The sequence below is a fragment of the Raphanus sativus genome, chromosome 6 (genome assembly GCF_000801105.2).
Source record: "Raphanus sativus cultivar WK10039 chromosome 6, ASM80110v3, whole genome shotgun sequence".
Lineage (NCBI taxonomy): Eukaryota > Viridiplantae > Streptophyta > Magnoliopsida > Brassicales > Brassicaceae > Raphanus > Raphanus sativus.
The window spans coordinates 45,798,515-45,813,935 of NC_079516.1; the positions used below are offsets into that span (position 1 = coordinate 45,798,515).

The window sequence follows — 15,421 nt, forward strand, 5'->3', positions numbered from 1 at the left end:
GAGTTTTAGATCCGTTCTTCAGATTAAGACTGTAGTATATCACATTTTAAATTCCCGGACAATTGCATTTAATTGTTCGTGATGCAAGTTTGAGGTGTGAGGACATAAATTATTCGTTCGTTAAAAAAAAAAAAAGACATAAATTATTCGTTAGTTAAAAGCTTGAATTACAGAGAGCTTTGGAGTCCCTCTTAAACCAATTCAGTTTTTATCGTTTAAAATGAAGTAGACCATATATAATAAGAACTACAGCTAGAAACTCTAGCACCATTGTTCGGTCAATATCGTCCGGAGGTGGCTTGGCCGGCAAGGTACCATGATGGCTCCATCAGGATAGAACCCGTACTCCTCCTCCGCACGTTCTAGAAGCTTCCTAAACATCGGGTGTTCTAGAAACATTAATGGGACAACAAATCTTTGCGTAGGCTCATGATATCCATCAACGGCTATCACCGCAAAATGACCTTCCTTCACATCTTTTGGGACACGGTCACGGCCGTATTCGTTGGAACAATGTTTCTTGGCCGAGGAAAAGCCTTTGATCTGCACCAACTTTTCTACAACATTCTTGAGCTTCACAATTCCACCCATTTTCTTCTTTGGCGACTCAACTGTAATCATTCTTTGTCTGGCCATAACAAATTAAGTTCCCTTTCGACTTTTTATTCTTCGGTTTTGTGGGTTCTCGAAAAATTATATGTTCGATTATAGACATGTGAGATGGGGTATATATATATAAAGAGGAATGGTGCAAAGAAGATAAGGAAGAAGTGAGCAAAGGAGACCAAACCATGTGGCCGAGTTGGTTTTCTTCACTTTGAATTTTCCACAAAAGCTGTTTCCGTTGTAAGTTTTAATTAGTCTTCTTTTGTTTTTCACCTTCTGTAAAAATAATATCGACTATGGAGTGAAACTCAACCATGACGACCAAAACACACACTTAGATTATGAGTTATACTCTTTACTCTTCAGGACAAGTTTTGAACTATTTCCAACTCCAAAATTCAGGATCCGGATTATAATCCCTTTAGAGTCTTTTGTTATCTTTAATACACAAATAGTTTATATGGATACCCTTTATGGAACACTTATGGATACCCTAATTAAAACAGTATTCTTTTTGATCTTATATGCAAATCCATTGGCAGGTAACTTCTTGTTTGGGTGTCAAAAGTGAATTTATTATGGATCAACAGAGAATTCTTTGTACAAATTAAAATTGTAGAATGACAATTATTTTAAAACAAAATAAAAAAAATTAAAATGACATCTGTTATGAAATAGATGGAATAACATTTCGATGAGAGATGTTATTCCATCTATTTCATAATGCACATCCAAGTACAAAAAAAACTTTATTTTTTATGGGTCCATCTAAATGCACATCCGAGTACAGAAACGGGCATCTAATTGGTTTGCCTTTTTCCCTTGGTAACATTGGGTAATCCCTACATAAAGAAATCTTGGGGAATCACCCGATTAACGCATCCCAAGGGTATAATAACCCATCAATAAAGCTTTTCTGCTGAATTATCAACTAATATTCAACTCTTTGCAAGGATCGAGTAAGATGCCATTTGAACTTATTTGGTCTCGTTTTGAATCAAACAAAACTTGGACTTCAAAAAAAAAAAAGCCTTATATTTTCGCCATGTTCTTCACGTTGATGTACTTTATATTATCTAAACCGGACAAGAGTTTTCCACCCTTGAAAGTTTGGAATGTCATTTCCGTATATGCACAGTATTGAGTGTCTTTATGAACTGTGTGATAGTACTGTGCTTTGTATTTCTGCTTGCAAAGCCGTGGCCGGTTACATTGTCATAAGAAATGTACATGTGATAAAGATGATCGATGTTTCAGTTCTGTTTTTGAACGACAATAGATATAATATTAGAGAAAAGTTTTTTTTGTCAACCATATATTAGAGAAGACCCGACGCATATTTTTCGGTATCTACGGTAAATAACCGAGGGTCTATCTCTGACTCACTTAGGAGTCTATACCTTAAACTGGTAAACATATACAGAACATGAAAAATAATAGTAAAAGAAATTAGCACAGAGAACAAAAAATCTATAAACTAATAATGTTGAGACTATGAAATTTTATTAATTTATAGAGTTATTAAATTTACAAAAAAAGTTTAGATTTTTCTTAATTTAGAATATTTTTATAAAATAAAAAATATTAAATTTTATAAATTCAACTTTTATGTCACTTTTGGTTATACTATTTGGTGTATATGAAATATGTTTCATAAAATTTAAATGTAGTTTAAGATATAATTTTACTAAATATATTGAAGTGTTAAGAAAAAAGAGATGAACTTCATTATGAATATAAAAAAATAATACAATGTTTTGTTTGGACTTATATAAACATTATATATATATAAATTATTAATTTATGATTTTGGTGGAAATATGTATTTACATAGGATTTTTAATAAAATTATTATTTTATTGATTTCTGTCATATTTGGAACCGGAAATTTCTACTGTAGTTATCAACAATTATTAACGATATCTCGCCCCCATAAGAACTAATATTTATCCAACCTAAAAAAATTAATATCCAAAATTGTAACTTCAAATCTTCCTTTTTATATTTTACTTATAATTTAATTGTAATAACTTTTTGTTTACAATCTTTATTATTATTTATGTGCCTTCAGTAATAGAAAACTGGAAATGTTCAATTTTAGTGTTCAAAAAGGTGTTAAAAGTAATATAATTTTTATATGTCAAACTTAAGTTCTGAAATATTTAATTTTAGTTATTAATAGTTTATTTGGTAAAAGTTTGTAAAATTTTAGATAAATGTGTTAGAACTTGACTAAGTTTTGACGGGTTTTGGATAAAATAATTAATCCAAATTATACACGATTTTTGGGGGAATTTATAAGTTTAAAATAATTTGAAATTAACGAGTTAGAACCAAGAAGAATCGACCTGAAACCAAAAATAAAATTTACAAATATCTAGATAGGTCCAAATCACTAAGGTCCGAAAGACATGGATCCCATAAAAACTGATCGAATATCTGAACGTCCAAATTTAATTGACATGTCTAAATAATTATCATGTTTGGAGCTGGGGAGTCCTCTAGCTGTTATTTAATTTATGGATAACCACTAATAAAATAACACTCCAATCATATAAGTTAAGAACACAGAAGTAATTATAATTTACAATAGTGAACGTAAATTGGCAAGCAGTTCTTTTTCAAAAAAAAAAAAAATTGGCAAGCAGTTCATATATGTGAACGTAAATTGGCAAGCAGTTCATATATATATAAACTTTCTAAAGTTGATTATCCGTTTGTGTCAAAAAACTTTCTGAAGTTGATTAATTGAAATATAATACTCAAATACAAATAAATACAGAATATTACAGATATGATTAGTAAGAAAATTTACTTCTGTAAGATAAAATCATATAGATAAATGTTTAAAATAAAATAAAAATCTGAAAGATATAATATCCATATAAAACAAGAAAAGGAAGGTGAGAAAAAAACAATAAAGAATGATAGACACCATTTCACAAGGGCTTGTTTCTATGTATTTTCCTTTTATGCCTTTTTCCTCTTATGCTAATCTACTAAAAGTAATATTTATTTTATGTGAGACACAAGATGTAATACTATAAATTAATTTGGTGTGATATATAGTATACAAATTATTAAAAGATACTGAAACAAAAAATTGTAGATAATTATACATTCACATATGAACGTATTAATCACCTCAAATGAACAATAATAAAAAAAAAATCATTAAAAAAAAAAAAGCTTACCATAATCAAAAATAGTAGTCGGCATTTAACAAGGAAACATGTGGGAATAGAGAAAGGTCTGTCCAAAAAACTACTGTTGATCATCAGGTCCCAAACTTATTAAAAAAAAAACGTCAGGTCCGTGGCGCTTTGTTGATAGTATCCTTGAGCTTCATGACTATTTAGTCGTATATAGCAACACCATCTTGACATAATGTGACCTAGTGATAGGACATATGATTGCGTGAATATCTTTTCCAATTATTTATATAACAGAAAAGCGTGGAAAAAGTGCATATAATGCCTTTGCCAGTTCACAGTCCAAATTTAATTTGAAAGCTATAGCTCATACACCCGCTATCTTCGGGCTGGTCCGACACGGTCTTTGTTTGATTTATCATTTTCTTGTTTTCGACATTTATGGATTTGCACTTTTCTGTTCAACTCTATCAATACATGAACATGCGTATTCTTGCCGTGAACGAAATTTGGTAGGATATTTTGGTGAAAGAAGGTTGTTACGTAACCAAAAAGGGTTATCAACCTCTAAACACGCATATACCACTGCAAACCATAATACGGAAACATATAATGGCATACTAATTCATTAAGCATAAAAACGAATATTCGCGGTACGTAAATTGAATCAACAACAGGAAAATTAGAAGTTAGTACGCACCTAACATGACAATATCCTTTTTAGCGTCATGGTGTAACAGGTGCGAAACAATAAGCAGTAAACTTAATTAATATAACATAATTAAACTTAACAAGGTTAACTAATGATGTTTATTTTTTTGGAAAAATGTTAAAATATTATTGCTTGATTCATGTTTGCGAAGTCTATCTACCACTAGACCATTCCCATGTATACTATAATTCTTCCTATCATATGTGGCATATCCAGTTTGCAATGACATATGTATCATACATTTCTACTATCATATGTAAAAAAATGCACTAGTAATATTATTTTTATGATCAAATGTAATAGTATAACCCTTATAATGTCATATGTACGACAATTCCTTCTATCAATCAGATCAGATGTACCATATGCTAGACGTTAGAGTATTTGGATCATAAAAATACTAAGATTCACATACTAATTAAGAAACAAAGTCAAAACGAATTGAAAAAGAGAGGGAATATGGCAAAGTTTTGCATACAAAACAAACTGGCATAAGTTGATGTGGTGAGTGGTACACACCCAAAATTACCATATAGAAAAGTGTGTCATGGTATTGTCATTGCAACATCCCCAAAAGTAAAATAATGCAATTTACAATTAAGTCTCAAGTCCATCACAAAAACATCTACCTCCTGAGTCCTGACTTCCGTTTTTCTTTTCAGTTGATGTTCCTTAGATATATGTACGCGGTACGCCTCCTATAGTTATTTGCCGGTGATATACTGCAATCTTTTCTCGCCTGAAAATCACATAACGCAGCAAGAGTTGGGATCCTCCTCGCTAAAAAGCTCTGTGATTGGGCCTCCCATGAAACCGTAAGGTCCAAGCCCATAATTGAAACCATAGCATGGCAGGCCTGGAGACCCGGGTTTGGAGATTCCCTCTGCATTCTCTTTCTTCTTGTCCTTCTTCTCAGGCACGGCCTGGATGGTTTTCTTCAGTTTCCTTTTCAGAGTCTCTGTCACAGTCTTAACCTCCATAGTCCCTGTGACGCTGACCACTTCTTTCTCCCTGTCTATTTTCACCTGGTAGACACCTGTGTTAACACATACTCAATCCCGTTAAAAACCCAATTTTTTTGTGAAGTCAATAGTACCACTACGCAAAGCTCAAAACCAGTTAAGCAAACAGAAACAATGAGTTATCTATTCTTTGGATTAGATGAAAGGTCTGACCTTTGGTCTTAGAGATAGTCTTGTGAATCCTCTTGATGCAACCGTCACATGAACAATTCAACTTCAGGTTCACTGTGCTCACAGCGATCTAAGCAAAGAAGTCAACAATATTTTCTTATAAGTTTCATGCGATCTCACACCACGTAATTGAAAGGCTTAAGTGGTTTAATCCCTATGAGCCCCTAGAAGATAATGGATACACTAATGAGTAATCTTTAGAAGAAGTAGGTTGCTTGAGACGCAAGTAAGTCTTGTGAGACATCTACCTCTTGATACTACAACAACCTTAGTATGTTATGTACATTGGTAATCAGGGTTTTCAAAGTGTCTAAATGCATGGGATGGATGAATGTATTTCAAAAGGTGAGTTAAGAGTGTACCATAGTAGTCGGCTTTGCATCATTAATATTCACTTTGGTCTCTTTCTTGGGCTTGGGAGATAGGAGCTCGATCTTCTTCTTGGTCTTCTCCTGCAAATTCTCAGCAGTCTTCACAGGATCCATGAAGCAGCCAATGAGAGTGAGCTTGTTGGAAACAGGATCTGCTCTCACTGTTTCAACTCCTGATACAAGTCAAAACCCAAAAACACCAGGAGAAAGTTAATCAAGTACTTCGATTCCTTCTCAAAAGACATGAGTTGATGAAATCTAGCGATGAAACAAAGATCCAAAAAATAGAGATTTCATCGATTCTTCATTATGGCAGCGCAAGTGTCAACAAAAAAGGTGTGAAAACAGATTTTCCGGGAAAATCAAAACACGACGCGGAGATTTAAGAGACTCGGCGAAGATTTTTCCGGGAAAATCAATCAAAAACACGGACGCGTATCGGAGATTTTTGGAATATTCGCAATAAACTAAGTGCAGAGGCTTTAGTCTCAAAAAAAAAAAAAAAAAAACTAAGTGCAGAGGGAAAGCGTAACGAGATTTTATATATTTAGAAACAGTGACGGACGCGATTGGAGGTAGTAATGGGGGGGGGGAATCGATTTGGTTTCTAACCTTCCAAACAGCGAGCTAATCTGACGATCCTGGCGATACATCCGTCGCAGTGAAGATCCACCTGAAGAACGACGTGAACCGCTTCCTTTTTCTTCTTCTCCACGTCACACTCGCACACCCGATTCTCGGATTTCGTTTCCATCTTCTGCAAACATAGAAGAAAACAAATAAAGTGAGGAACCTCAAAAAAACAACGAACAGAAGAGGAAATCGAAGTACGAGACGTTGAATCTCTTGAGGAATTGAAAAAAAAAAACAAAAATCAGCGGCGAGAAGAAAAGCGTGTGTGCGCGTGATTTGAACCTGAACCAAAGCACAATGCTTGGAGCGAGCTTTTTCTTCTGAAGACGACGAAAAGTGTGTGTTGTTTGGTTTAGTAGTACCAGAGGCGGCGAGAGAGTGTAGAGAGAGGAGGGATATGTGTGCAGCAGTCTGCAGACTCCGTACTCACTTTTTTGTTACTCTGCTCCCTTCCCTTCCTCACTCTGCTTTTCCAATTTTTATTTATTCCACGTCAGATATTTGCTTCTTAAAATATTTTCAAAATTCAATGATGTATATTGGATAAAAATCCTTTCATTTGTTATATACCCATATGATCTGACATATTCAGTTACAATACTTATCATTCTTGTCTCTCACAAACGTTCTTTGTTTTTTTTATTCTTCTTCTGTAAAATACATTCTTCTCATTCTTGTCTCTTACAAACGTTCTTTGTTTTTGTTCTCTGTGATTATTATGGTGTGGTTAGTGAAATTTCTGAAAAACATTTTGATCCAAAACGTTTTTTTTTTTGCTGTGTATGTTTTTCTTAATATTTAATGGCTTACCTTTTTATTTCAGTTTCTTCTCATCTTATGTATATACAATTTACAAAGACATCTCTATGACTAAAAGTCTAAAACATATATTTATTTGACTTATTCTTGGGTTCACCCCCTAGGGTGAACCTTTAGATTCACCAACCAATAGTCTTTAAGTATTTGATATTTGATATCTTTTAAAAAAGAAACATAATTGAATTTTCAAATTAGATTAAAATAAAAAAAATATTAAATACATAAAAAAATAATAATAGTTACAAAAAATAAATAAATTAATATTATTAAGCCTTCACTAAAATACTAAATTATATACCCTAAATCCTAAAACATATACCCTAAATCCTAAACCCAAAAATTTTAGGGTTTACTGTTTTTATGATTTAGGTTTTAATATTTATGATTTAGGGTTTAAGATTTATCAAAATCATGAATTATCCAAGGGTTCAGGGTTTACCCAAGGGTTTAGGGTTTAGTGATTAGGATTTAGGGTTTAGTGTTTTATGATTTAGTTTTTAATATATGTGATTTAGGGTTTAGGATTTATAAAAAGGTTTAGGTTTATTTAAAATTTTTGGGTTTAGGATTTACCTAAAATTTTAGGGTTTAGGATTTAGGGTATAGGGTTTAATATTTTACTAAAAGCTTAATAATATTAATTAATTTATTTTTGTAACTATTACTATTTTTAATGTATTTATATTTTTTATTTTTAAAATACAATATAGTTTAAAAATTAAATTTTGTTTCCTTTTTTAAAAGATGTCAAATATCAAATATTCAAATACTATTGGTTGGTGAACCTTGAGGTTCACCCTAGGGGGTGAACCTAAGAATAACTCTATTTATTTCTATGACTAGAACATAAATTTATTTCTATGACTAAAACATAAATTTATTTGATAGAATGAATATCATCGTTATAACCATTTGGGTTCTCAATGTGTTATTGGGTCTTTAGAAGGCAGAATCACAAAATTCGATTAATAAGTGTTCATTTGGTTTCATTTAATAATTTTTACTAAGGGCAAAAATACATTATGACATATATGCTCAACGAGAAAAAGTGACAAAATGAAACCAAAGTGACAGATAATAAATATTTATTTCAAATAGGGAATGCAGCGTGCTTGGTGACGTTTACAACGTCTGCCATGTTTCACATATGGTGCAACCATTTAGTGGGATATGATAGTAAACATAAGAAGAATACGGAGCTGGCGAGATACAAAAAGGCACACATCCAAATTAACCTGTCTTTTTCTACCAAAACCAAGTCCAAGAGTAGTCTCTTAAATCATTATATAATTATTTTCTTAGACAAAAATACTAAGTAGTCTCTTGAAAAAGAAATTGCATATATATTTTTATGATTTTCATGACAGTTAAGTTCTTAAACGATTAGATTTTGTATTCCTATTTCACTAAAAAGTTCATCATTCATTTAAAATTTAAATGGTCATCAAGTCTCATAGTAACAAAATCATTGTTTTCCGATTAATCTGCCAACGCTCATCCGGAAATAAGAAATTGAGATTTTTAAATCTGTGTCTTTTTAAAAAAATTCCCACATCCTCTGTTTTGATTGTTTTTCCACTTCACCAAGCTCAATCCTAAATTAGGATTTATCAATTACTTTGCTACATTTCTGATACACTAACTCTCAAAAGCAGTAATAACACCCGTGAAAAAGAAGACAAAAAAAAAACAAATTGGTTCACAGAAAAGCATTTGATCTTATAGCGGACCTATGCAATTTTTTCGACAAAGCCTCCAAAACTTGCCACGTGGCATCTCCCTCTCGCGGAGGGACATTAAACATTAGGGCCCGCTTAACAGACGGATCCTCAAGGTTCTTCTGTATGAAGGACAAATTAGTCCCCGCCACGTGTTCCAAAATCTCTCCGAGTTTCCCAACGTCTCGCTCCGCGACCGTGAGAGAGATATCCGGCCAGCGCACGGCAGAAGGGAACGGCAAACGGATACCGTCGGCGATGATAACGGGCACGCATCCAAGTGCAACCGACTCAACAAGTCTCGGACTCCACGGGGCCCACCCGAGAGGACATAAACAGAAAACAGAACGTGCAATTTCTGACTGGTAACCAGCAAATCTTTGTCGTTGGAGATAAAACCTCCGGTCACTACCGTAACTCCTCCATATCTCCGTCCTTACACGCCTAGTAGATTTTTTTTAAAAGTTATTCAGTATGGAGATAGATAAATCATATTATATTGGAGTAATTATAGTATATGGTTGTTGTGTATTTTACTTGCTGTAAAAGCGTCCACTGATGTTTTTGGGATGAATCTCCATCTTGCCCCGGAAGAAAACCCTAATGTCTCGCTCCTTAGTTACCGGGATATTCTTTTGCGTCTTGCGCAAACTCACCGGCGAGATGTACGGTGGTATCACAACGTTCTCTACTTCTTGGCATGGATGCTTAAACGTAACACCAAAAGTTTGCAAAACTATAGAGTTCCTCAAGATCATTGGTACCCCATCAGCAATTGCTCTATCCTCCTTTTTTTTTGAAAAAAGTAAAAAATACACTAAATGTAAATAAATATATTTTTTTTTTTTTTTGTAAATAAATATTTACAATTGGCAAATAGTTTCATTTTGAACTAACCATGGTGTGGAAGCAAGAGCCAAAGTCGTGTGTGGCGGTGAAGACGTGGTCAGAGCCACTGGTTCGGTTCCAAAACGGGTATTGAGCTGAGACGAGCCCGATTGCTTCCTTGATGAGTGATCTGGCGTGACCTATCGCTGGAAAGCCGTTGACTGTGCTGAAATTACATGAGACGTAAACAGGGACGAAGAAGAAATCCGCTTCGTACGGATCTTCCGTCCGTACGTCTCCCTCGAGGCTCAGCAACGCCTTGTGAAGAGCCACCTCGGCCGCGAAAAGATGGTTGCTGCATCTGCTGTTGGCTAACCAGTCTGTGTTGAACTTGGAAGGCAAGTCATAGACGTATATTTTCAAATTGTTGAATACATCTGAAGGAAAATAAAAAAAACACAAGAAAATAGTCATAATATGAAACCTTAATATTTAGTCCTTGAAACTTTTCTTTACCAAAAAGAAAATATGAAACCATTAACTAAACTAATGTATACATATACCAGTTCTGATGTTTGGACGTTGTGGGGGAAAGATAAGTGTGTGATCATGGATTTTAGATTCAAACACGGCATGAGAAGCAATAAACTTGGTTTTTGGGTTAGTTTGAAGAGTGTTTGGTCGGGACAAAGAAGAAGGAGACAAAGGAAGGTCTTCTTGGTCATGATCGACTAAGAAGGAAACGAGAAAGTAGAGAGTGAATGAAAAACAGACGATCCATTTGAAGTAGTGTTTAAAGCAGAGTCCTTTCTCTGTTCTTCTTTGTTTATGTGTTATCATGGTTCTTGGATTTCTTGGATAATTTGGAAGGCTTCTTCTTGTTTGATTGAAATTATCTGATTGTTGGAATACGTTAATAAGGTTTTAAGTTGGTGAAGAGGGGCTTTCGAAATTGGGTTTGGGAGATAAAGTGGATATTAAGGAATGGTGTAAGGTCGAACAGCAGAAGTTGGACAAAATTTGATGAAAGCTACATAATTAATTCTTTGCTGACTCTTAAGAGATACTAATAAAACAATTAAATTGCTAATAATTTCTTCTTCTTTTTTGCCGATTATTTTGTAAAAAACATTGAAGTTTCTGATAACTTTTTTTATGAGCAAAAATGTCAGTCTAGAACTCGTTTTGTACAGAAAAAATGATAGAGGACATCGGAATTTATAGCTGTTTATTAGAATTATTATTTGATTGTAGAAATAGTATGTACAACAAAAATCAAGTCTTGCTTCGTATCAAATAGTGTAAATAGAGAGATTGAACAGAAATTGACTGGCTAAATTTATAAGATTTTCTCTAAGCTTTCGAATCCCACTAGTTATGCCTTATACTATATAGAAGATTGGTTGAAATAGTGCAACCTTTGGTAGTATTCCCGTACACGGCATGGAATAGTGGACCCAGTTCGAATAGGGAACCAATGGGAAGCCACCAAATTTTGGTATTTTTATTTATTAAAAAAAACTCAAAAATGAAGCAAAAACAAAAATGAAGCATGCTAGAGATTAGAGATGATTATTAGAGGTGTCTTAGCTGATTTTACATACTGTTCTAAAATACTAGTTTAAGACAATCTCTAGCAACCAGTGCCAAAAAAAAAAAAAAGACAATCTCTAGCAACTTTTAGACACTGTTTACTAATAATAACTACTGTTTCGTCAGCCTCCACAATCCACATGTAACTGTGTCTAAAAAGATATTTCCTGTCAGCATAAACCGATTTATTTTCAGATAAATTCAACTTAAACCAATTTATTAACGATTTATCCGTCTTTAAATCTGGTAAACAGATAGTGACTGAACTTTGATCTCTCATCTTCTTCTAAATCTGGGTCCTGATAACAATTACTGTCCAAAGACAGAAAGAATCACTTTTCAACATCTGTTAATCTTCTTATCATTATCTTACTGACAAAATTAGAAAAGACAGATAATATGGTCAATCTTTATTACTATTTTCTTGGCGTCAATAAAATGGTTAAATTATCCTCAAAAGTCTCCGACAATCAGCCCGCTCTTCGATACACACATGTGTCTACAAGCTCTCCTATTCTCTTGTTCTACTTTATAGCCTTGAGACCTTTTCTGCACTTCTATCATTTCACCTTTCATTCTTGATCCCACCAAGCCTATATTTCTCAATCAAGATTGCCTTACTCAAATCTTTCAAAGACTCAAATCTACAGAGATCTTGATCCTATTAGCCTGACTCTGGTTTCTAAAAATGGGTAGCGAGATTCATTCATCCGGCGAGACCGTACGGTTCTTGATTCATTTTTTCAATGGAAGATGGTTCATGGTGTTCGCTTCGTTCCTCATCATGGCTTGCGCTGGAGCCACTTACCTCTTCGGGACTTACTCTAAAGACATCAAATCCACGCTCGGTTACGACCAGACGACGTTGAACATGTTAGGTTTCTTCAAAGATCTGGGAGCTAACGTAGGAGTCATGTCCGGACTCATAGCCGAAGTCACCCCGACTTGGTTCGTCCTCGTCATCGGCTCCGCCATGAACTTCGTCGGTTACTTCATGATCTGGCTTACCGTAACAGGGAGAGTAGCGAAACCGAAAGTGTGGCAAATGTGTCTCTACATTTGCATCGGAGCAAACTCTCAAAACTTTGCGAACACGGGAGCTTTGGTTATTTGCGTCAAGAACTTCCCTGAGAGCAGAGGAGTCATGCTTGGTTTACTTAAAGGTTACGTAGGGTTAAGTGGAGCGATATTCACGCAGCTTTACTTCGCTATTTACGGTAACGATTCCAAGTCTTTGATTCTGCTGATCGCTTGGCTACCTGCTCTGGTCTCCCTTGTGTTTGTGTATTCCATTAGAGAGAAGAAAGTCGTGAGGCAGAGGAACGAGATCAACGTGTTCTACAACTTCCTCTACATCTCCATCTTCTTGGCTCTCTTCCTCATGGCTATGAACATCGCCGAGAAGCAAGTTCATTTCACCAGAGCCGCTTACATCGCGAGCGCCACGATATGCTGCGTCTTGCTCTTTGTGCCTCTTACGGTCACCGTCAAGCAAGAGATCGAAGTGTGGAACATGAAGAAGCTGGAAGAGCCTAGCGAGGTCAAGATCGAGAAACCCGAAAAAGAAACTGATGATCTCAAGGAGGGGGATGGAGAAAAGAAGGAGATGAAATCTTGTCTGTTGACGGTTTTCGATCCGCCGCCGAGAGGGGAAGACTACACGATACTACAAGCATTGCTGAGCCTGGACATGATCATCCTATTCCTAGCGACTTTCTGCGGTTTGGGATCAAGCTTGACGGCCTTAGACAACCTAGGACAGATAGGAGAATCACTCGGCTATCCGAACCATGCGGTTAGCTCGTTTGTGTCATTGGTCAGCATATGGAACTACTTCGGTCGAGTGTTCTCCGGTTTTGTCTCTGAATACTTGCTCGCCAAGCATAAACTACCCCGACCGCTCATGATGACTTTAGTCCTCCTATTAAGCTGCGCGGGACATCTTCTAATCGCCTTCCCGGTGCCAGGTTCGGTATACATAGCGTCCATTCTAATGGGGTTCTCTTTCGGCGCGCAGCTTCCTTTGCTCTTTGCCATCATCTCGGAGCTCTTCGGGCTCAAGTACTTCTCTACGTTGTTCAACTGCGGACAGCTCGCTAGCCCGCTTGGATCTTACATCCTGAACGTTCGTGTCACGGGGATGCTTTACGATAGAGAGGCCATGAAGCAGTTAACGGCTCGGGGGCTAACTCGAAAAGATGTGAAAGACTTGACTTGCCTAGGGAGCCAATGCTATAAACTGCCGTTTTTGGTTTTGGCTGCGGTGACGTTCTTTGGAGCGCTTGTGTCTTTGGGTCTAGCGATAAGGACGAGAAAGTTTTACAAAGGTGATATTTACAAGAAGTTTAGGGAGAGTCATGAGTCCGAGTCTGTAATGGTCTCTGACTCGAGAAAGTCTTGATGAGGCAGAAAAAAAAAGCTGTTCGAATTTATTTGTTTATCATTATCAGACAAATTGATTTATGTCTGTGAATAATAGATGAATAGATTTTTTTATAGAGATCCGTTTCTTTATTCTGCTTCAACGTGGTTACTTTTTCTTTAATCAATTGGCTGAAATTGTAGGAGCGTTTTTGTCATATTACATGATGCAGCGCATCCTACCAAGATCCGTATAGTTTTAGTTTTTTTTTTTTTTTTGGACAAAACCGAGATCCGTATAGTCTTTATGCATGCTATTTTGGATTTGAGTTTATCTATTAGTGTAGCAAACGTTACATCGTACAAGGCTACAAGTTGATAATACGCACTTGCGTCTGTATCACTCCCACGGTCTCACCAACTGTGTGTAACGCACGCCAGTTGGTCTTTGAATTACCTTCTTTCCCACTAGCTATTTTAGAAGACATTTTTTTCTTAATGACTTATTGTTGCATCATTTTTGCCAATTCTAGTTAATAAAGTTCTTTTTTTCTCTTAATGACATATTGTTACATCATTTTTTTGCCAATTCTAATATAAGTTATTCCGTAGAAGTTGAATATTGAACTAATAAAGTCAAATTGCCACGAAAAAATCATCTCTCTTTTAAGATAAGGTTGTCCAGTTTGACTTAGGTTGTGTGGATGGAGACTCACTCCAGCATATTGAGGTTCATGTGTGTATCTTTGTCAACTGTTCTACGTATTTCTTCTATTGACAAACTTTGCAAGTGGGTAACTAGAAGAAATTATTCACTTGCAAAAAAAAATTGTTTTCTTTTTCTTTTGTCATGTGTAACGTGATCGCCCATGATGATCAAAATGTGTTTCTGTAGTCTTTTTAGTTTCCAAAGGGTTTTTTATTGTTGGTATTTTGTGAAATTTCAATCTATCAATCAAAGTAAAAATTCTACCAGGAATATAGATCTAGGCAGCTCAAATAAAGGTAGCTCAACTGATTCATGGTAAGAGTTAGACATAGTAAATCCATGGAGGTCACTCTTTAAGGCACAAAATGGATAAATATCGTGGTAATCGCATAAATCGAAAACTGCTTGAATCGAACTCAAAAGACCCCCACAAGAAGAAAAAAAATGGGCATAAGTTATTTCGTCCAAACCAGCTTGCGATGGTCAAATTTGGGCTTGGTCCACCGGCCAAGGCTTATTTTAACATCTCTACTATGTAGATAGGGATAGCAATTGGACTCTCCCGTCCCGTCCCGTTTTGAACCGCTGCGGGTTCGGCTTCTGGCGGTACACGGTGGGCCTGTTCCGCACGGAATGCGGTCTTCAAACTAGCTGCCTAATCCCGTACCGCGAAATATGCAGACTTCGCGGACCGTCCCGCGGGACATCTAATATTACATTGCTTGT

At 35.5% G+C, this 15,421-nt stretch overlaps 4 protein-coding genes across 5 annotated transcripts; 1 reads left to right on the forward strand and 3 right to left on the reverse strand.

Moving 5' to 3' along the window:
• Positions 1-120: 120 nt before the first annotated feature.
• LOC108810724 (protein SMALL AUXIN UP-REGULATED RNA 12) lies at positions 121-714 on the reverse strand. The gene has a single exon (XM_018582813.2). The coding sequence runs from the start codon at positions 634-636 to the stop codon at positions 262-264; it is 375 nt and encodes a 124-aa protein (XP_018438315.1). The 5' UTR covers positions 637-714; the 3' UTR covers positions 121-261.
• Positions 715-4,948: 4,234 nt separating this feature from the next.
• LOC108810956 (heavy metal-associated isoprenylated plant protein 1) lies at positions 4,949-7,185 on the reverse strand. Of its 2 annotated transcripts, XM_018583024.2 has the most exons (5): positions 6,950-7,185; positions 6,647-6,791; positions 6,026-6,207; positions 5,646-5,733; positions 4,949-5,506 (listed from the first exon to the last, which is right to left on the reverse strand). In XM_018583024.2, exons 2-5 carry the CDS (start codon positions 6,786-6,788, stop codon positions 5,217-5,219), a joined length of 702 nt encoding a protein of 233 aa, XP_018438526.1. In that variant the 5' UTR covers positions 6,789-6,791; positions 6,950-7,185; the 3' UTR covers positions 4,949-5,216. The 2 variants fall into 2 exon arrangements, with proteins under 2 accessions (XP_018438526.1, XP_056844028.1); XM_056988048.1 differs by lacking the exon at positions 6,950-7,185 and having other exon boundaries at positions 6,647-6,943.
• Positions 7,186-9,049: 1,864 nt separating this feature from the next.
• On the reverse strand, positions 9,050-11,037 carry LOC108811565 (probable glucuronoxylan glucuronosyltransferase IRX7). Its single transcript, XM_018583629.2, has 4 exons — positions 10,596-11,037; positions 10,102-10,469; positions 9,742-9,992; positions 9,050-9,648 (listed from the first exon to the last, which is right to left on the reverse strand). Exons 1-4 carry the CDS (start codon positions 10,870-10,872, stop codon positions 9,186-9,188), a joined length of 1,359 nt encoding a protein of 452 aa, XP_018439131.1. The 5' UTR covers positions 10,873-11,037; the 3' UTR covers positions 9,050-9,185.
• A 1,004-nt stretch (positions 11,038-12,041) lies between these two features.
• Positions 12,042-14,125, forward strand: LOC108813791 (protein NUCLEAR FUSION DEFECTIVE 4). The gene has a single exon (XM_018586444.2). The coding sequence runs from the start codon at positions 12,314-12,316 to the stop codon at positions 14,024-14,026; it is 1,713 nt and encodes a 570-aa protein (XP_018441946.1). The 5' UTR covers positions 12,042-12,313; the 3' UTR covers positions 14,027-14,125.
• The last annotated feature ends 1,296 nt before the right edge of the window (positions 14,126-15,421 follow it).

Coding starts and splice junctions, on each gene's coding strand:
- LOC108810724 (XM_018582813.2), bottom strand. CDS start 636: ATGGCCAGACAAAGAATGATTACAGTTGAGTCGCCAAAGAAGAAAATG.
- LOC108810956 (XM_018583024.2), bottom strand. CDS start 6,788: ATGGAAACGAAATCCGAGAATCGGGTGTGCGAGTGTGACGTGGAGAAG. Junction 6,208..6,646: donor ATTAGCTCGCTGTTTGGAAG/GTTAGAAACCAA, acceptor GACTTGTATCAG/GAGTTGAAACAGTGAGAGCA. Junction 5,507..5,645: donor GACTATCTCTAAGACCAAAG/GTCAGACCTTTC, acceptor GTGTTAACACAG/GTGTCTACCAGGTGAAAATA.
- LOC108811565 (XM_018583629.2), bottom strand. CDS start 10,872: ATGATAACACATAAACAAAGAAGAACAGAGAAAGGACTCTGCTTTAAA. Junction 10,470..10,595: donor ACGTCCAAACATCAGAACTG/GTATATGTATAC, acceptor ATTTTCCTTCAG/ATGTATTCAACAATTTGAAA. Junction 9,649..9,741: donor AGTGGACGCTTTTACAGCAA/GTAAAATACACA, acceptor AAAATCTACTAG/GCGTGTAAGGACGGAGATAT.
- LOC108813791 (XM_018586444.2), top strand. CDS start 12,314: ATGGGTAGCGAGATTCATTCATCCGGCGAGACCGTACGGTTCTTGATT.